Source organism: Onychostruthus taczanowskii, unplaced genomic scaffold, assembly GCF_017590055.1.
Source record: "Onychostruthus taczanowskii isolate IOZ18803 unplaced genomic scaffold, ASM1759005v1 scaffold25, whole genome shotgun sequence".
Classification (NCBI taxonomy): domain Eukaryota; kingdom Metazoa; phylum Chordata; class Aves; order Passeriformes; family Passeridae; genus Onychostruthus; species Onychostruthus taczanowskii.
The window spans coordinates 1,270,580-1,290,440 of NW_024499796.1; the positions used below are offsets into that span (position 1 = coordinate 1,270,580).

At 49.4% G+C, this 19,861-nt stretch overlaps 1 protein-coding gene across 1 annotated transcript; it reads right to left on the bottom strand.

Moving 5' to 3' along the window:
* Positions 1–1,355: 1,355 nt before the first annotated feature.
* On the bottom strand, positions 1,356–13,553 carry SLC31A1 (solute carrier family 31 member 1). The gene is made up of 5 exons (XM_041406664.1): positions 13,284–13,553; positions 8,319–8,468; positions 6,054–6,126; positions 5,502–5,670; positions 1,356–4,913 (listed from the first exon to the last, which is right to left on the bottom strand). The coding sequence occupies exons 1-5, from the start codon at positions 13,449–13,451 to the stop codon at positions 4,712–4,714; spliced, it is 762 nt and encodes a 253-aa protein (XP_041262598.1). The 5' UTR covers positions 13,452–13,553; the 3' UTR covers positions 1,356–4,711.
* Positions 13,554–19,861: the final 6,308 nt, after the last annotated feature.

A 19,861-nucleotide genomic window follows, 5' to 3' on the forward strand; every position in this document is an offset into this window, starting at 1 on the left:
AACCAGACAGTGGAGTGTGGCCATCTGCACCTACCCACTGCTGGCCCCACTGAGGAGAAGGTCCTGAAGTGTCTCATGCGTGTTTTGGGATAAAGGTGCCACAGTTCTGGGTGCCAGGCACTGCTCTGTCCTTTCCCGAGGCAACCAGGAAAGAATCCTCTGTCTGTTAAATCAGCCAGTCCCAAAAGCCTCCCAGAGCTGCTTCCCTGCTCCTGTCACAGCTGGGCCCGGAGCAGGGAATGGCTGCAGGCCTGGATCACGGGCCCAGATTCTCTGACTGAGCAGCTTGTCCTTTGCACTTCCCTGTTCCACCTCCATCCAGCTCTGCCCAGTGTCACCCCAGCTGCTCTGGTTTGTCACCCCTGAGAGGAGCTCAGGGCTGCTTGCTGCTTGGATCAAAGGCCACCAAACAGTTCCTTATGGCTCGTGCCACGTGAAAAGGCCAAGGGCACGTGGATTTATTTCTTCAGCAGGTCCCTGCACTTACCCTCAGCAGGTGCCTGGGCAGGGTGAGGTCAGATTTGATTTAGGTGACGGGAAGGTGAGATTTGGGACAGAGCCCACTCAGGAGGAGTCTGGCAGTGGAGGACACTTGACAGGAGGAGTCTGACAGTTGGGGTGAGCTTAAGGAAGCAACTTCAAAACCTGAGCAGCTTCTTGATGCTCAGGGAACTGCTCCCTGCAGCCTGGGCAAGGAGCAGGGCAGGCTGCCACAGCTCTGGGCCTATACCAGGACAGCTGCAGGGAATTCAGGAGCTGGAGGCTCTCCCTGCCTCTGGCCAGGGCTGTTTCCTGCCATCTTCAGCACAATGACCAGGTCTGGTTTTTCAGCATTCCTCTGAAGTGGACTTCAGTTAAATTCAGGCTTCCCGTGTTGTAGGTGCATCAAATTTCAGGTCAGGCTGGAAAAATGTACAGAACTTCAAACTTTTCCAGCTGGAAAGAACTTCAGACTGGCCTAGCAAAGAGCTGCATTTCCTGTCTAACACCACATACAATGATCAGGAATTGCTTTGCTGGGCTGGCATTCCCAGCTCTGAGAGGACAACAAACACCTCAGGAAGATGTCACAGCTCCCTAAACTCTCCAGGGCAGGCAGATCTGGGAGGCACCAATTCCTCTTTCCATCCCTCCCCACACCTGCAAAGCGTGACTGAGCTGGAACAAAGAGACTTCTCAGGGAATCCCCACGTTCCCATTCCAGCAGCTTCAGGGTGAGTTCCTGGGAGCTGGGGAGGCCCAGAGGATGCTGCTCCTCACCCCCACCCCACAGCACCTGAACAGCAACACTGGGCCCTGCTGCTCCCTCCGAGGGTTGCACCGAGGACTGTTCCCAAAACACAGCCCCACCAGAGTAAAATGCAATCTATTTTATTGGTTAATTATGTACAGGAGATTCTTGATATTCACAGTAACATCAGACAAGTTACCGCCACAAAGAGCAAGAGGAAAAACAAAACTGACAGTCCACTGTAAACAAAACTAGAAATCCTGCTGGATTGGGTGGGACTGGCTCCAGACAAACTCAAAAGGCACTCAAAGAAAAGCAACAAAAGCCCTCTGAGGGACAGGGCCTGGATGCTCTGAGCTCCCTCCTCGATGGTAATGTGGAGGCACAGCGTGTGCAGGGCACAGAGACAGGCACAGGGTGTCACCCCCGAGCAGGACAGCACACCCGAGCATGCTGCACGCGTGTCAACACAGCTCCATGTACCCAGGCCTGGTCATCCTTGGAGCCCTCCCCTCCCCGTGTTACCAGGACAGCCCTGAACTCAGCAGAGGGGCTGGGGCTGCCCCAGAGCTGCCGATCCCGCCCAGAGGGAGCTCAGGCTTTGCTCAGGCTCAGCCCGGCTGAGAACACACCCTGCTGGCATCTGGTGGCAGGGGGAGGCTGGGACAGGGCAGGTCGATGGCTGCTCTGGATTGTCACACTGAACTGGGGAAAGCACAGCCATGGCCACGGCCCTTCCCCAGCTGTGCCCCAGGAGCTCAGAGCAGAGGGGACACAGCCTCGCCCTGCTCTCCTCAGCCACTCCCCTCTCACCTTCCCTGGGCAGCTCAGGGTGCACAAACCTCCCCTCGTGCCCAGGTGAGTCCTGCCAGGGCAGTGTCCCCTCCCTGTGCATGCAGCAGAAAGCTGTGTGCCCTCTCTGGGGACAGCACAGGCAGAAGAGAAGTTCATTCCAGGGGAAGCAATTCCAGGGGCACAGATGGCACAAGCAGAACGAGGCAGAAAAGCTTAAGAACCAGACTGACACTGATGAGCCACAGCCTGATCTCCAAGTCATTCCTCAGAGAATTCAAGTCTGGCCACTTGGATACACAGAAAAGTGGCTAAAAGGTGACAGCAAGATCAGGCCAAGCAGCTCCTGTTCCAAAGAAAGACACAGCAAGAGGTATACGAGGTGACCAGTGCCACCACACAGCCACTCCTCCCTCCAGCCTGTGATTGTAATGGCAACAATTCAGCTCCTTCCAGAAAAACCAATGGCAGCAGTGGCAGTGTCACCCTGAGCTCCATCAGGGCTCAGCCCTGCAGTGCAAACCTCCCACATCAACCACCATCTCCAGCTTTTAACAGCTCCAGTTCTCTCTGACACTCAGAATTCCTCTCAGTTCCAGCAGGAGTGGGAAGGGATTGTCCATTTTCTCTGGCTAACACTAACATTCCTCCCAGCTTTCCAGGGGAGGGTGAGGTTTCCCCTCCCATGATTGCCTGGAGGGCACAGCAGAGTTTCACCTTTGTGACAGGTGCAGAGAGAGCACCAGGAGGTTCTGTCACAGACAGAACTCCCTTCAAAGATCAGTCTGGGGAAGGAAGCACTTTTCCTGTCTCTCAGCAGGAGGTGGCTAGAACTTTTCCATAAAAATAACTTTGCCTCTCTCACCCAGATGTGAATTTGCTACAGAAAGCAGCTACATAGGAACCTAAGCCTGCTTTTAACTCAGCTCCTTTTATTCTCTAGTTGCACTGTCCAGAGAAAACAAGATGTCCAAATGAACACTTGGCATCAGCCCAGGAGGGCTTTTAGGAGGTGCAGTTCAAGCCCTGGCAGCAGCAGCTGTGGATTTCCTTGAAGAGGGTGGGAGGGTGGACTCTGTGCAGGGACAGCAGCACCAGCACCATGGAGCACCCAGGTACACAGAGATGGCTTCACCCTCTAAGGCTCAGGGGCTAAAAAATCTCATTCCAAAGATCAGCTTTCCTCACACAGCTGCTGGCAGAAGTCACCAGCAGCATCTTCAGGGGAAAAAAAATCTTCCTGTGTGTGCCCAGAGGCTTTATCCCAGCAGGACTCCCTGTTCTCATGGCATGTTCCAGACACCAGTCCCAGTCTGAAAGTGGTGCCTGATCTCAGTGCCTTTCCCAAATTCCCACTGTCTTCTCTCCAGCCAGGTACAGGCACAAACTGGGCAATCTGGGTAGAGGGAAGACTCCAGCTCTGCACCTTTTTAACATCCAGGTGCTAAACCAGGGCTGCTCCCCAAGCCTGGCCTGGCACCAGACAGGCAGGAGGGTGGTTCTGCCCCCTCACAGCCTGTCCTGCCTGGGCACTGGGCAGAGCCCACAGCACTTACTGAGCTCTTCACTGTCCCCCACTGCACTGAGAACCACTCCAGCATGGGCACACTGTGATTATCAAGACAAAGAGGAGCCATCTGGGTCAGAAATACTTTTTGATTAGCTCACTCTGCTCCAAATTTCACCTGAGAAGACACTGAAGGCTGCTGTAGTCGTGTATTTTCCCTCTCCTCTTCCCCAAACCTCTCATTTACAGGAATATGGTTGTTTTCCCTCTTCACTCCAGCCAGGAATACCCTCCAGCCATTTTAACTTTAGTGTCATGAAATCATTATTTAGCTCTTGCCTCATTTACAGAACCAGTTCTAATAACCCAAAGCTTAGCTCTAGTTCCATCCAGGTGCAGCTCCACATGAAGTACCTGTGGGTTCAATGGTTTATTTGGAATCTTTTTGCCCTGGAAATACAGAACTATTATCTGTTCCATACCTGGGAAGGGAAAGCAGCCAAACTCAAGTGTTCTCCCTGGAGGCTGAGTTAAGCTGCTGGATACATCAGATTAACAACACTCATCATTCTCTAGTGGCTTCAGGTTCATCTAACCCCTGAAGCACACAGCTCACATCCTTGGGTCAAAGTCCTCCCTTGCCAGGACACACCTGAGCGTGTCTGATGTGCAGCACCAAATGTTCCTCAGAGGCTGAGTCCTACAGCAAAAGGTGTCATTGGCCCCAAAAGCCACAATGCCAGGGCAATCTCCTCCCCTGGCATTATGTACACATTGAAAAAAAATCAAAATCAAAACAGCCATTCACACATTATTGGCAACTGATCTTTTCCTACTGTTCATTAAACCCTCTCTGATGAGCATTTACAATTTAAAAACAAAATGGTTTTGTTTTCTTTTTAAAATAATTTCTACAGTCCTGTCAGCCAACTAATTTCAATCACAGCATAATCTAAGAATAAAGCAAATCCTGGCCAAGAATGGCTGCCATGGACTCTCAGGAGTCAAGGGGAGCAGCGTGTCCCAGCTCCTCACATCCCTGCACCCCTCCAGGAACCTGTAGTGAACTCCAGTTGATTTCCTTTATCATGATTCTCTTGGCAGCTTAGGAATGCTCCAGTCCTCAGGTGGCTGCGCTGGCAGGGAGCAGAGGGGTGGAGAGGCCTGTGGCACATCCAGTGCTAATGGCAGTGCTCTGTGATGTCCACCACCACTGCCTTCTTCCAGCTGAAGAAGAAGTAGCCGGTGCCCGCTCCCGCGGCCACGGCGATGCACAGGTACCCGTTGTAGGTCATGAAGATCAGCATGAGGAAGTAGCTGACCACCACCTGGATGATGTGCAGCACAGTCTGCAGCAGGTGGGGCAAGCTCAGCATCTGCTGGCTGGGAACACAAACCCAAACAAGTCAGCAAATGGAACAGGTGGGAAATGCACATCCCCAAAGAGAAGCAAGGTGGGTGTGGGATGGCACAGAAGGTGACACCAGCCTGGGCAGGGACTCCTGCGTGCGCTGGCACCTGGAGCTGTGGTTTTGCTCACAGAGCAAAACAAGCAGAGCTTTCTGGGAGGACACAACTTTAGCTGAGAAACAGACTTTGCCAAGCTTCTTTCACCCCCCTGCCATTCAAAAGCTGACTGGCTCCTGTTCTGCACAGAGGCCCTGACTATCTGTCAACAAAAGGATCCTGAGTGTTTTCTGTTGGGGTCACTGGATGTAACATCCAAACTCTCTTCCTCAGAACTCCCCCAAATGTGTTCATTACAAAAACCCCAAGCCCATCTGGCTCCTTGCTGCTTTCTTCCTTTTGCCCCCATCCCCAAGGGTACCCAGGTGTCCCCCATCCTCCAGTGCCATGCAGCATCCCAGTCTGGAGCCAGGACACTCCAGAGATCAGAACTGGCTGCACAAAGTTTCTTCTGTGCCAGTTCCACCTGCAGAGCTCTGCTTTAGAATGAAGTGCAATCCTTACCCCACGGTTTTGTGTGTCTCCATCAGGATGGTGCCATTGGGGCCGGGCACTGGCATGGAGTTATAGCGGATGCTGACTTGGGATTTACGGAGCAGACACTCCCGGGCAATCTTCAGGCCTTCATAAAACATGGCCAGGAAGAAGACAGCCACAAAAGCACCAGCCATTTCTGACAAGAGAGGAAACATTATTGCCTCTGGCCAAGAGAATGTGTCAGCAGAGTCACTGTGTGATTGAACCCCACGGTGCTGCACAGGCCACGGCCTGGCTCTTGTGCATGCACAGATAGGTGGGAAATGGGAATTTCATCCAGACCCTCTGCAATTCCACCCATAAAGCAAAAGCAGCAATCACTTTTGTTAATAAAACCAAATTATTGAACTCTACAAATATCTCCATTTTTCTTTCACCCCACAGATGCCATTTAAACCAGACTCAACACAGCATGTTCACAGATTTTTAGCACAAGTAACAAAGTAATTCCTGAAATGTGGATCCTGGAACACCAACTGAAAACCTTTTGTTTGGACTGCACAAGACAGTGTTACTAACCTCCAGGAGAATTGATTGTAAGTCCAGAGAACAGCAATGGCACATTCTCACAGCTGAAGTGGAAGGTCATGGCCTGCCCAAAACACAAAGAACACCATGATGAGCCTGAAGAGCTCATCCCAAGGAGGTCACAGCAAGGTGTAGCAATGGGGTTTGTATCAGAACAAGAACTCAGATCCATTTATTTGGTCACCACCTAAACACCAAGAAACTCTCCAACAGATCTGGTGTAACACACACAAGTGAGACAGGGATGAGATGCTCCAGGCTCCGGTTCCCAGCTCCTTCAGGCAGTCCTGGGCAGGAGGTCCTATCCTTTACAGAACTCCATGAAAGTGCCTTCCCCTTGCCTTTGGAGCTCCTTTTCCCTCAACATCAGCAGTTGTCAGGGATTTGGGATGTCTCCATGGAGCTCCTCATCCCCTCAGGAGCTGGGGGACAGGGCACTTTCCCTTCCCCACTTGGACCTCGTCTGGATGATACAGGTAAGGGTTGCACAGGTGAGTCCTCTGGTCCCTCCTGCACTGTGCCAGCAGTGTTGTCTCCCTATGGAATTCCCAATATGCTGTGGAGAACAGAGGACTAAACACAGCTACACCAGGAGGTAAAGCCAGTTCACAGCTGCCCCTGGGTGAAAATAAGGGCTCCAGAGCCTGCACAGTGAATGCTGTGGGAAGGGGAAACAGCAAAGATCCCCAGGCCAGCTGGAGGTGATATAAACTTCCCATCCAGGTAAAAACAGCTTGGCATGTCTTGGGCACAACTGCACACAGGGTTTTCACATGGGAAGTCCTGACCAAGCAAGAGGAACTTCTCTTTGAACTTCCCTCGTTGCTTAATTAAGGTTATTTGCTGAAGCTCAGAATTATGATTCATTTCAGCATCTGTAAGAATCAGCTCATTTTCCCCAGAGCAGAATTTACTGTAAAACACCTTTTAAAGAGTACTTTCATCTCTTCAATGAATTGAATATATTTACATTTAAAACAAAACCCACATAAATCAAAGAGCTTCAGCTGAACCTGAGCCTGTTACTTGGTACCAGTGAGGATTGGGAAAACACACATTAAATGTGCTCACTCTAAGATGCTGCACCTATGTACTGCCTTCCCTGACAGATTTATTTGCAATATGAATTCAAAATCTTGTGCAATTACTCACAGTTTTCAGCTGCAGGGCAAGGCAGGGTCCTGTAACTATCCAGTGAACACTTGACATTTGCAAAGAAATTACATCTACATGGAAAGTAATGGCCCAGGGATGCCAATACTGAGCTGATGGGAATAACTTCACAAGGAGAGCAGCAGCAGTGCTGGACTGAGAGCTCCATGTGCCCACCAAGGTTGTTCTGGAGCTCTCCTCTCCTGCTGTGACACTGGTTGCAATAGAAATAGAAGTAGAGATTCTTGGCTCTCTCCTCAGGCACAGAGCTGGCAAACAAACTCCAACTGATGGTTTGCAAAATCCACTCCTGAGAACACTCTCATATGAAATAGAAATGTGCCTTCTCTCCCCTCCTTTTGAAATTTCATCATAAACAGAATGTTTTAATAATCTGAAACTCACTCCAAAAGCATTTAGGAAAAGGAAAAAAAGCTGAAAAAGTTCCTAGAACTGGCTACACACAACCACTGATCCTCTGGCCACCTCCATGGAAGCTCTGGCCAGGATTTCTGCAAAGCCTCAGTGATGCCAGAATGCACAAGTCCGAACCTGCTGCAATCAAAGTCAGCTGGAGCAGCAGGAATCAGGACCAATGCAGCCTTAATGCCAACATGGCAAAGAGCCCTGGCACTGCTGTGCTCCCCAGCCAAGTGTGCTCTGAGGGTTCAGGAGGGAAGGGCACAGAGGGAGCTAAGCACAGTTCCTCACACTGCTGGGAAACCCTCTCAGGGCTGCCTGGGGCTTCCACTGCCAGCCTGGAGAACTCCATCCATCTGTTTCCTGCAGGAAAAATCTTTGCATTTCTGCCCTTAGCTGGCTGCAGAGCAGACACCAGGCTGGCTGCTGGAAAGGTTTTTGCGAGAAAATACAATTTTTGCCAAAGGATCTCCAGCTGTGAAATCCATTCCTGCTCTGTACCCCTCATGCCGCTCCTTCATCCAGAAGACACACAATGGGATCTGGGTTTAACCTGGATGAATTCCTGCCTTCCACAGCTCAACTTCATTTCCAGCTCTCCAGAGCACAGTCTTTAAGATTACACGTAACTCTGAACCACAGACAAGGGAAAACTCTCTGGTTAATTGTGACTGCTCCACTTACCATCATCATCATGTCGTGGCCATGTCCCGAGGCTGTGGTGGAAGGGTGCTGATGCTCAGGAGGGTGTGAGGTTGGCAGCGTGGAGCTGTTCATGTGGTGAGACATCTTGAGGACAGAGAGATTCAGAAAGGCACATAGAAAAGTGGGACCCTGAAAAACAAACAAACAATGAAGCCCTTTTCTAAACAGAATGTGGTTTCTCTACTGCTGCTGCATGAGAAAATATTCCAAGCCGCTGAGAACTGCTGCCTCTGGAAAACTGCTGGAGCTTCCTCATGGTCCTGCTCTGGCTGCAGAGAGCACACAGCAGGACATTTTAAAGGAGGTGTGTCCCTCTGCAGCCTAATTTGATTGAGATGGCACCTGGGGCAAGTGCCCGGCATAAAGGAACATTTCTTATCTGCATGAGGAAAAAAACAGAGCCCCTTCCCAAGTGCAGTCTTGCAAGAGGCAAAAATATCACAAGCACCACTTGAAATTGCATATACTAAAGGATCAGATTACAGGATTTCTCTTAATTGACAGTTATGCATTTTATTGGGAACATGTTTAACACAGAAATTGTGTTAGTTGGTACAAGACCTACTGTCAGGCAAAGGTCTGCAACAGCTACAGGCAATCCAATTTCATTTCCGTGAGCTTTACATTGCCACATCTCCCCTGTAATCACATTACCCACACTGAGAGACACACTCAAGAGGCTGCCAGTCCCAATCCTTAATCTGGTTACCACAAATCAGGGATGTCTGGACACACTAAAAAAAAATAAATAAAAATACCCTCTATGGTCACCTGTGGGCATGGCTGCTGCACTCTGGGCCAGCCCTGCCTGGGCTGGCAATTGTTGGTGGGAAATGAAAATCATCAGGTTCAAACAGCAACAGGAGAGAAAATAACCTGGGAATACCAGTCAGTCCTGAAAGCACAGCATCTGTCCCACTGGACCCTGCCTTTACTCCAGTCCTGCACTAAAGTAAAACCAAAGGAAATAAAAAGCAAAGTTTGGACACTTTATCAAATTAAAGTTTAAAAAGAAATGAGAGACAGACTTCCTTCCACATAAATCATCACAAGAGTTTACAAGTGTGATTTTTCAGTTTTTTAAACCAAAAGGCAGCATTGTGTTTGAACAGGTAGGCATGGCTATATTTAGACTGAAGAGAGGAAATGAGACTCTAGAAGAGCTTTCTGAACTGGAAGTAGCAAATAAAACCCTGAAAGGCAGCTGGTGATGGAGTTGGCTCAGCGTGTGACAGTGACCCTGTGCAGGGGTCACTGGTGGCCCAGAACAGCAGTGCCAGTGCAGCCCCATGACAGGGGATATGCAAGGGCTGTGGGGTTAAACTAAAGTGAGCCATGACAGAAATTAAAGATTTGGGGAAGGTAAGGAAACTGAGTCAGCAATGCTGGGGAAGAACTCAAGAGAAAGACAGAAGTAATACCCTGCAAACACAGAAATTAAATAATGCAGGGAAGCACCAAGAAGTGACACCAGGTACCCACGGCTCAGGTATGTTCTCCATCTCTGTGCAGAAGTTTGCATCCCATCTCTTATTTCATCAGACAACCTCACAATACTCCCCTGGACAGTAACTTGGAATCATGGAATCCAATGGCAGAATGAATTCCCAGTCCATATTTCTGCTAATATTTTTTAGCTCACATTGTCCCTGATTTGTGCTTAAATATTGAGACCAGAATAATGTTCACAGGGAGATAAATAGGAGAGAGAACAATGCAAGCAGCAGCTCAGCTGACACAGAAAAACGTCACCAAGGGAATGGAATGCCCATGGAACACCAAGGGAAGGGAAGGGAATGCCCATGGAACACCAAGGGAAGGGAAGGGAATGCCCATGGAACACCAAGGGAAGGGAAGGGAATGCCCATGGAACACCATTGCAGAGTGCCCAGTGTGATTTCCATACGGCATAGCTTTGAAGATTATCCTGTTCCAGAGCTGAAATGTTCAGGCTCTAGAACTGCAGTCCCAAAACACTTGGGAAAAGAATCCTCTGCCAAAACACACAAACTTCAAATTGTCTTTTGCATCAGGGAAGGAAGAAGAATGGCCCAAGTGCTTTACCCACAGGATCAAAGGTAAATGTGCTGGGAGAGGAAACACGTAACACACGAACTTCCCCTCTCCTGGAGCCAAAATCTCCTGGAATCACAGAACCATGGAATATCCTCAGCTGGAAGGGACCACCAGGATCATCCAGCCCAGCCCCTGTCCCTGCCCAGAGCCCCCACCAATCCCACCTTGGGCATCCCTGGCAGCGCTGTCCAAAGGCTCCTGGAGCTCTGGCAGCCTCGGGGCCGTGCCCATTCCCTGGGGAGCCTGGGCAGTGCCAGCACCCTCTGGGGAAAGAACCTTGCCCTGAGCTCCAGCCTGAGCTGCCCTGGCCCAGCCCCAGCCATTCTCTGCCTCTTCTCCCTGTCACAGGGAGCAGAGTTTAGAGCTGTCCCCGTCTCCTCCCTCTTCTCTCAGTTGAATGATCCATTGCTCTTCCTTTGAATACAACATCCTCACCAGCAACTGTCCAATGATTATTTATTCCTTTTAGAATTTCACATTCCTGCCAAGCTCCACAGGTTCCAAAATGCTCCACAGAAGCCCTGGCTGGTTACCAGGTAAAACTGCCTTCGTGGCTGGGCTGTGTCCAGCTTTTCATTCCTTTCCTTCTCACTAATCATCATTTGTCTGCAGAAAGGGAGAAACAGTGGTTGTGTTTCAGGATATTTACTCTGTAGGAACAAAGAACATGGTCAGGTGTTCAGGAGTGGCTGCCTGTGGCTGTGCAGGCCTCGGTACAGGTTACAAAGGGCAAGCTTGACCCTCACCCAGGTATCTCCTTCCTACCCTGCTATCCCAGTGCTCCAACACCAAGTCCCACCCTTTACTGCAGTCACCCAACGCTGAAGGACATTTGATGAGATCCTGAAAGGATGGGATATTAAGTAGCTTAAGAGGAAATAACCTCACCTGAGCCACTTCAGCTGTGTTTTGTGTCACTGAAGGTAGCAGTGGATAAATTCCTGTTTAAAAATAAATCCATTCCAGTGGACAATCAGACTCTGATTTACAACTTGGCAGATCTCTACCTAAGTCTCGAGGTAAAAAACAATACATAGGGCAGCAGCAGCAACAGGTTAATGGGTGTGTAATATTTCAAGCTGCAAATCCCTGGTTGGTTTGCACAGCTCCTAAGAAACAAACTGACAGATGTGGAGCTCTGTGTGTCACAAGAAGGTGGTGCTTTAACAAGGCTGACTCCACACCTGAAGGAAAAAAACTCACCCCACACAAGTTTCTATTATTGTAAATTCTTTAAATAAGTTTAGCCTTGTACAAAGCCAGCCTTTCAGCAGGCATTTCTGCCTGAATGGGTGATTTGATCTCTGGCTGCTGCCTACTTCATATGTTTGCCCTGAGAGAGAGAGGCATTGGAGCAGATTCCTGAACATGGAGCCCTGGAGAAGGACCTGCCACAGCCCCTGGCTGCTTCAGGCTCAGGTATTCTGAACACCCGAAGGGGACAGACCCCAGGGTGTACCTATCACAAGGGACACACACACAGAGTGGTTTTTTTGTGCTCTGCAGTAACCTAAGCCTAAGAAAACAAACGGGGTGGAACAGGAGAGAGGAATGAGGAAATTCTCCTGCAGGGCTTCTTTCTTTCCCTCTCAGCGCTGTTACCCCGGGTGAGAGAAGCCACAGCCTCCATTTCACAACCCCTCAGATTTTTAAGGAAAACTGCAAGACTCAGAGCTACACACAGGACTTCTCTTTCTTTAAGCAGCACCTCAGGCAGGCCCTGTTCACACTGAGGTTTCTGTCCCAGCCCTGCACTGCCACCGTGGCAGCTCTGCAAACCAGGCTGGCTCAGGACAGGTGCAGCAGGAGCAGCATCTGGCAGCAGCAAAGTGTCAGCACCAGGACTCCCCCTCACCCCAGCCAACACCAAACCAGTGCTGCCTCACCTCACACATACCAGGAGGCCACGTTTGCAATTCCAGGGCACAGAGAAGGGGAGGACAGGCAGGAGGTGGCAGGGCAAACACAAGTGCAGGTAAAGGAGCTGGACCAGATGAGATGCCAAAGCCAGAGCAGTCCTTTCAAGCAGGTCTCAGCCAAAGATCACTGCCATTACACATAACCCCCTCCATAGCTTCCCAATCTTCTGCTGTGTTCATCCAGAGTCCTGCAAATCACAGGTTTTCCTGTGGCAAACACCCAATGAAAATACACCTTCAGTGCAGAAACACAGGATATGCAGAAAGAGGACACACTATGGGAAGGGTCTATCAAGCTCCCAGGAAGTATTTTACAGTCAGCTCAGTGTCAAACAGATCTTCCTTGAAGTCCCAAAGGGAATGAAGCCCCTTTCCAAATCAGAAGTCCAAGAGGATTAACACTGGAGCCCTAAATCAATGCCCATTACAGCATCAACTCTTCCCTTCGAAACAGTGCCTCACCTTTCCCAAACCAGTTCAGAAAACCCAATAAATAAAATTCCACTGGCTCTGCCCAGAAGGACCAGAGCCTTAAAAATCCCCTCTCCACTCTCCTTTAGAGCAGTGATTTCTCCCACAGAGAGGATGCTGCTGCAGTGGCCTGCACAGGACTGCTCCTGCTCAGAACCCTCCTGACTCCTCTCAGAACAGCTGGAGTGATTCATACCCAACATCTCTCCACCAACACTTCTGATAGCAAGAGCAGGTCAGGAGGTCACTCTTTTCTCCTGAACAAGTGAGAAACACTTGGTAATATTTACTAAAAATTAAAATCAAAGTTCCTGAGAGAAAGCCAAGGGAAAATTATTAAAAACAGCAAGCTGGAAAAGCAAAGACCTGTTGTTTGCATTATCACATATGGCTCGGTGCTGCATGACACAAAGGAATGCTACAGAAAAAGCACAGAAGGAATGGAAAAGGCTCCCAGGAGTGGAGTTGCTCTACTTACAGCAGGGCTGCTGACAGACCGAGCTCCACTGGCTCCCAGCTTGTGGTCCCAAGCCCAATCTCTTTTTTGTCTAGCAGTGCTGTCAATGGAGTGGGAGGGAAGCAGCAGCCTGCAGACACTGCAGCTCTGTTCACTGGCTCTAGCTGTGGGCTCCACTGAGCTCCTCATCAGGAGACCTAAGCACTGCTTTTAGTTTATTCAATTTCCTGGCAAACTTTTCTACTTTAACTGCTTCCTTTCCAAATGGGTGGATTCATCCAGGATGCCAGGCAGAGCTCCAGAGCTGCTTAAAGGGACAGACCAATTCCACCTTTCATGCTGTGGCAGCACCCAGCAATGGTGGCCAGGCCCCCTGGGCCAAGCTGGAAAGACACACTTTAAAGACACAGGGAACAAACACCACATTCTTCAGTAATGCAGCAGAACACGTGTTACAGATACACACTGCTGTTTCCCAGTGTGAAAATTCCCCTTGGATCTCTCCCAGGCAGCTTCAGCAACCCCAGGCTGGCATTGAGACACAGGGAGGGACTGTGCTGTGCCCAGCACATTTAATTGCACACCTCTGTTTTTCCCTTGCACAATTCCTGAATAAGGAACTCTTAGAGCTATATTAAGAACTCAAGGAATGTTTGTGAGCTCACAGCAGAACTGTGGCTTGCCCTGGTACTGCCTCACCACCTTAGAGTCTCATCCTAAAGCTTTATCCAGAAGTTTAAGGCTTCAAAAAAGCTCAACACACCAGAAGGGGTTTGGATAAAGGGAAACAGAAGGGCACAGCTCAGGAGCTCCAATACACACTGAGGGTAAGGGTGTACAAATTTGGATTTCCTGGGCTTGTGCCTGATCATGGAAGCTTGCTGGATTCAATCTGGATCAGCAGAGCCAAGCAGGAACCCACAGTGTGACACAGGGCACATTCTCCCTGTCTACCTGTGAGCAGGCTGAGCTATTCCCACACACAGGTTTCAGAACTTCTGAAGGATGACAGGCACTTTGGAGAATGTCCAGCTGGACATGCCAGAGGCTGCAGTGCAGGAGTGGAGAATAATGGGCAAAAAAAGAGCTGAGCAGGGCTGCAGACAACATCTTGTGTTCAGGTTCAAAAAGGGACAATGCCTGGGCAGCCTCTATGGAAGGAATGCCAGGATGGAAGCAGTCAGCAGGGACAGGCAGCCAAGCTGGGAGCACCCAGAGCCCAGCTCTCCCAGCACAGGCAAGGAATGGGCTTTTAAAATGATGTGCAGGGCTTTCACATTTTGTGAGGGAAGAAATTCACACAGATCTGATCCTCTGCCATCACCTCCACTAAGGATCCCAGCTGGAACCATTACAGCACAGTTGTGGATGCTGAAGATAATGACAAAGTTTTGGCACATCAAAAACCACTGTGCTGCCCATGAGCCATGCCCACAACTGATGGGATTTGCCCAGGCTGAGACAGACCCTTATGAAGGTGATCCTGACAAACCGCACAGGCAGGATGTGGAAGGAGAATGAAACAAAACGACATCACCCACACAGGGAGGTTTGGGGGTGACACTTTAAGCCAGAGTTGAGCTCAGGTTCTCTGCAGCACAGGCAGACCACAGGCCTGGGGCCAACAATCACACCCTGCAGTACCTGCTCCTCCAAACACCCATCCTCCAGGCCTCCTGGCTGCCATCATTTGCTTATTTTATTCTTCCCAAATCCTTGTGTTTCTGGTGCCAATATGTTTGTCCCTCTCTTTACCAGGTTGCTGTGTCCCCAAGGCTCAGGCTGCCCCTTCCATATGGAGCCATCACACAGCACCCACAGACATGGCAAAAACCCCAAAGAGTGCTCCAGTTCCAGACTATGGATTCCAGTTGGGATGATGGCTCACACAAGCTTCCTGAAGCTGCACCACATCATTTGGCAGCTTGATGCAGTTATATGCATTAAGCAATGTTTAATTAAAATTAAGATTAAAACAAGATGATGAAATATCAGCATATGTTCAATCCTTAAAGTCCTGTCCTCTGCTCTGAATCAAAGCATTCCTCAGCTGTACAACTAAAGCAAAGCTGGTCACAGCCACTCAGCACAACCCCCTTTACTTGAGGAGGGGCCAGAGCTCTTCCTCTCAGCATGGCTACAATAATGGCCCTTTGATGGAGTTTATTTTCATAGCAAACCTGTCTGGTCACCCTCTGTTAGAGGCTTTGCTAGAAGGGGATGGTCATTCCTAATCTCCCAGCTTCTGCAGATGCCTCAGGAAATCTGTAATCTTTGAACAAGAAGAAAAAATAACCCAGGACAGATTGTTCTTTACAGGACAATATACTGAACTTCATTAAGTGAAGCACACACCATGTCGTTACCCACAGGCCCAGTGGAGTGAAAGGCAGCTGAAAACAAACCTGCAGAGCACAAAACCTCAGACTCTAAGCCTGGTAACATCAGAGGAAAGGCTGAGAAATGCTGGCAAAGCTGTGTAAAGGTGACAAAATAATGGGGAGTCAGGCTGAGCCTCCCCTGTGGTCAAGCATTTTCTTCTTCAGCCATACTGAAACTGCAGGAGAGAGCAAAGCAGTCAAAGGATCCTCGTGAGAAGTGTGGCAAAACTGAGGAGTTCTTGCCAACCTCTTCCCAGCTGTAGACTCATTTCTGCAGATAAGTCTGACCCAGCCCAGGTGCAAACACCTGGAACACACTCAGAGCTTTGCATGGAGATCCAAGAGTGATCCTCCACTGTCTGCATCGAGCTGAGACCAGGCAGTTACACCAGATGATTCTCAAAGGTACCTTCCAACTTAACATTCCTACCCTATTCCTATTCCTCTTCTATCCTATTCTACCCTACAACACCCCTCTGCTTGTGCTGGCCACCTCTCAACCCTTGCCTTGGTAGCACAGGTAAGATCCCTTCCACAATGACCACAGAAACCTTTAGCAAGAGGTGACAGAACCAATACTGTCACACCTCAGTCTGTCCCTCACAAATCCAGCAATGCAGGGGGTAGAAACTCCCCTCATCCACAAAGAAATCCCACACACATTCCCACACATCCCAGTGAATGTCTTCCTTTGAAACAAGCACTGCAATCTCAAACTGATCCATGCCTCCAACTGTCGGGCCCAATCTTGGGGTCCCCATGTGCAGGTGCTCCCCAGGGCACCCCGCTCTTGGCAGGACATGGGACAGCACCATCTCTTCAGCACAGCAGCACAGCTTCTTGCCCTCTGCTGTGGTGACAATGGTTTGGAAGGTGCACACCAGGCTTTGGGGCTCAGAGTCCAGCAGTGGGTACATGTGACTGGATCGGTCCCATGCCTTTGCAAATACAACACACTCCTTGCCCTGCCCAATGCATAACAGAAAGAAGGGCAGGAATTCCACTGGGATTGGGTCTGGCAGCTGCTGTGAATGCCACAGAGTGCAGGCTTGCAAAACAGTCTGTTTGGCAGATGTTGCTCAGGGCACATCTGTCACAGAAGCCTGGCTCAAGGGAGGGAGTTCTGGGTGCCAGACAGATGCTGGAGGCTGTCACAAGGCTGAGGACACTTATCCACACAAGGGACTCTTATCCACACAAAGGACAACCAGGCAGGGCACAGCACACTCGTTTTGGAGAAGCTGATGTCAAGAATGCCATGACCTGAAGTTTTCAGCAACAACCTGCTCCCATTCTGATCAAACACAAATACTTTCAACCTGCATGAGCCTAAATTAACTTCAAGTACCCAGTGGGACACTTTCCAAGGATCAGAGCACATTCCATGCTTGGTTATCTTGAAGAACCCCAGCAAGGGACTATAATAAGCCAAGCAAATCCAAAGTGGAGCTCAGGGAAGAAAGCAGAGCTCACTTGGCCTAGAGTTGCCTGTGCACTGACCAGGAGCAGAGGGCCAGGAACAGACCTGTCAACCACAAGTTGCTTTTATTGCCAATAAATGCCAATCAAGATTGTATTCATAAAGGGGAACTGCTACATCAGCAGGCACTGAAGAGGAATAGTGACAAGGTGCCAATTAAAAGGTGATTGGCATCTCTTACATACTTCAGTTTCCCTGTTCATCTGCCACAAAACTTTCCCTTTTTCCATGTTAATGCTCCAAGAGAACAGCCCCCACCCAGCTCTGCCCTCTGGGCAAAACCAGCAAGGACACCAATGTCCTCTGGGATGTCAAAGCCAGAGCACATGCATTCTGCACTAGGCCTCAGACTCCTGCTCAGGAGTGCCTTGTCCTGCTCAAGCCCACCAAGAGCACAATTTCTTCCATTCTGTACACAGACAGTGTTTTTCCACCCCATTTTCACTTCTTCCACCACCAGCCTTTTGGGTCCCTTATTTGCCCTTTGCTGTCCATCGTTCCCCTTTCTGTCTGGGTGGATGAAGCAACTGTCCCCCTTTGTGGCACACAAGAGCACAGACATTTCTGGAAAGTGGCAGAATCGAGGCACCTCAGGACATGCAAGAGCTGAGGAGTGAGTGCCATTCCCATAGCTGCCAAAGCAGAGGAGATGCTGTACCACAGCTGACTCGTGATTCTGTCACCTGCAGAGAACAGCACAGCACCAGAGACACCGCAGCTGGCACAGGATGCCACGTTCCAATTTCTTTATGAAACAACCAGGATAGAAGGCACGGCGAACACCAAAATTTCTTTTTGCCAATGCCAACATGAGTTCAGAACTAGAACTGACAAGTTTCAATCAAAGGCTATCCCCAGGAGGCATGTAGAGAAGCACTTCAGCACTTCCTGCATACATCAGAGCCCTCTGAAGGTATGAGCCCAGGTCTGCAGACCAGCAGGCCACACCATCACAGAGAGCTTCACCTCTCTTCCTCACATCATCAGGGGCATGACACAGGAACACAGCAACACAAATCCAGGTCACAAAGTCCCCAGGATTCAGCACCCAGGGAGGAGAAATCTGGAAGGGAGGAAGTTCAGGCAGAGATAAGGCAGAATGGCTCAAAGGCCAGGGGAGTAAGAGCTGTGTTGAGATGGAGGAGCAGGAGGGTGGGTGGGGCTCAGTCAGGAGTCCCTTGGGGGCCTCCTGGTAAAAACTCTCAGCACTCACTCCTCAGCTGAGGCCAGCCAAGGATCCTGAGCAGGGAGGAGACATGGGACAGCACCAGGAAATGGAGACAGAAAAGCAGGGCCATGTGACCCGTATTTTCCAAGATTACATAATTCCTGAATAAATAGATACTCCTTTATCCTCAGTGGTGGTTTTTGCTCAGATGTTACACAACCAAACACAGGCATGGTGACCAGGGAGATGTGATCCATATGGCCAGAGAACAGGAACCATCCTGCTGAGAACAAATGGGACAGTCCTGAGCCTTGTGATACTCTTCAAAAACTTTTTAATATAAAAATATATTAATATTGGAACCCCATCTTACAAGACGAGTATTCTGTAAGATTAGACAACTTCTGCTTCCTTAGAAAAACCAGGCCTAGTAGAGAATTTCACTTCCTATTTCATATGCCCTAATCAAGAACAGTTTCTAGCTTGTATTCCTCTACCTACAACAGGCAAAAAAAAAAAAAAAACAAAAAAAAAAAAAAAAAACCCCACAAAAAAAAAAAAAAAAAAAAAACCCCAAAAAAAAAAAAAAAAAAAAAAAAACAACTCCATGTCCAGTACAACCACACCCCTCACCATTTGCATACAAGGTTCTTTATCATGCCCACTAATTCAGCATCCAGATTTCTGCACATTCAACACCTCCTGCACCACTTGTACCTATGGAAAGGAGCCTGTCTCCCACAAAAATCTGTCTGTCCACAGGATAAGGACACAGGTTATTGTTTGTGGCTGTTCAGTGGCCATGTGCAGCAGCACTCCATCTCTAAGGAACGACAGGTATGTCCGGATGCAAGACAGAGAACTACTTGCAAGTTAATCCTGAGAAACCATTGCTCCATGGCTGGCTGGAGTGGGAAGGACACACCAGGCTACACAGCATAAACAGCCCTGACCAGATTGATTTTATGGTGTCTTCGAGCCTTAAACCCTGTAAAACTGTAAAATAATCTCAGGAGACACAAAATGAAATCAGAGTCAAAAAGTGGATTCCCAAGAAAGGAAGTACAAGTTTCCTCAGGGCCAAAAGTAATTCAATGTGTCCTAGAAGTGCATTCATGTGTCTATAATACAGGTGAAGGACCACACACAGAAATCACACAGAGTCACTGGGTTGGAAGAGACCTTCAAGATCCTCGAGTCCAGCCCAGCCCCAACCCCTCAACTGAACCCTGGCACCCAGTGCCACATCCAGCCTTTGGTAAACACACCCAGGGATGGGGACTCCACCACCTCCCTGGGCAGCCATTCCAGAGCTTTATCACTCTTTCTGTGAAAAACTTTTCCTTAATATCCAACCTATATAATTCCCTTGGCATAGCTTGAGACTGTGTGTGCTGGTTCTGTCAGTGTCTGGAGACAGAGCCCAGCCCCAGCTGAGCACAGGCACCTTTCAGGAGCTGTGCAGAGTGATGAGGGCACCCCTGAGTCTCCTTTTCTCCAGGTGAGCACCCCCAGCTCCCTCAGTGGTTCCTCTCAGGGTTTGTGTTCCCAGCCCCTCTCCAGCCTCGTT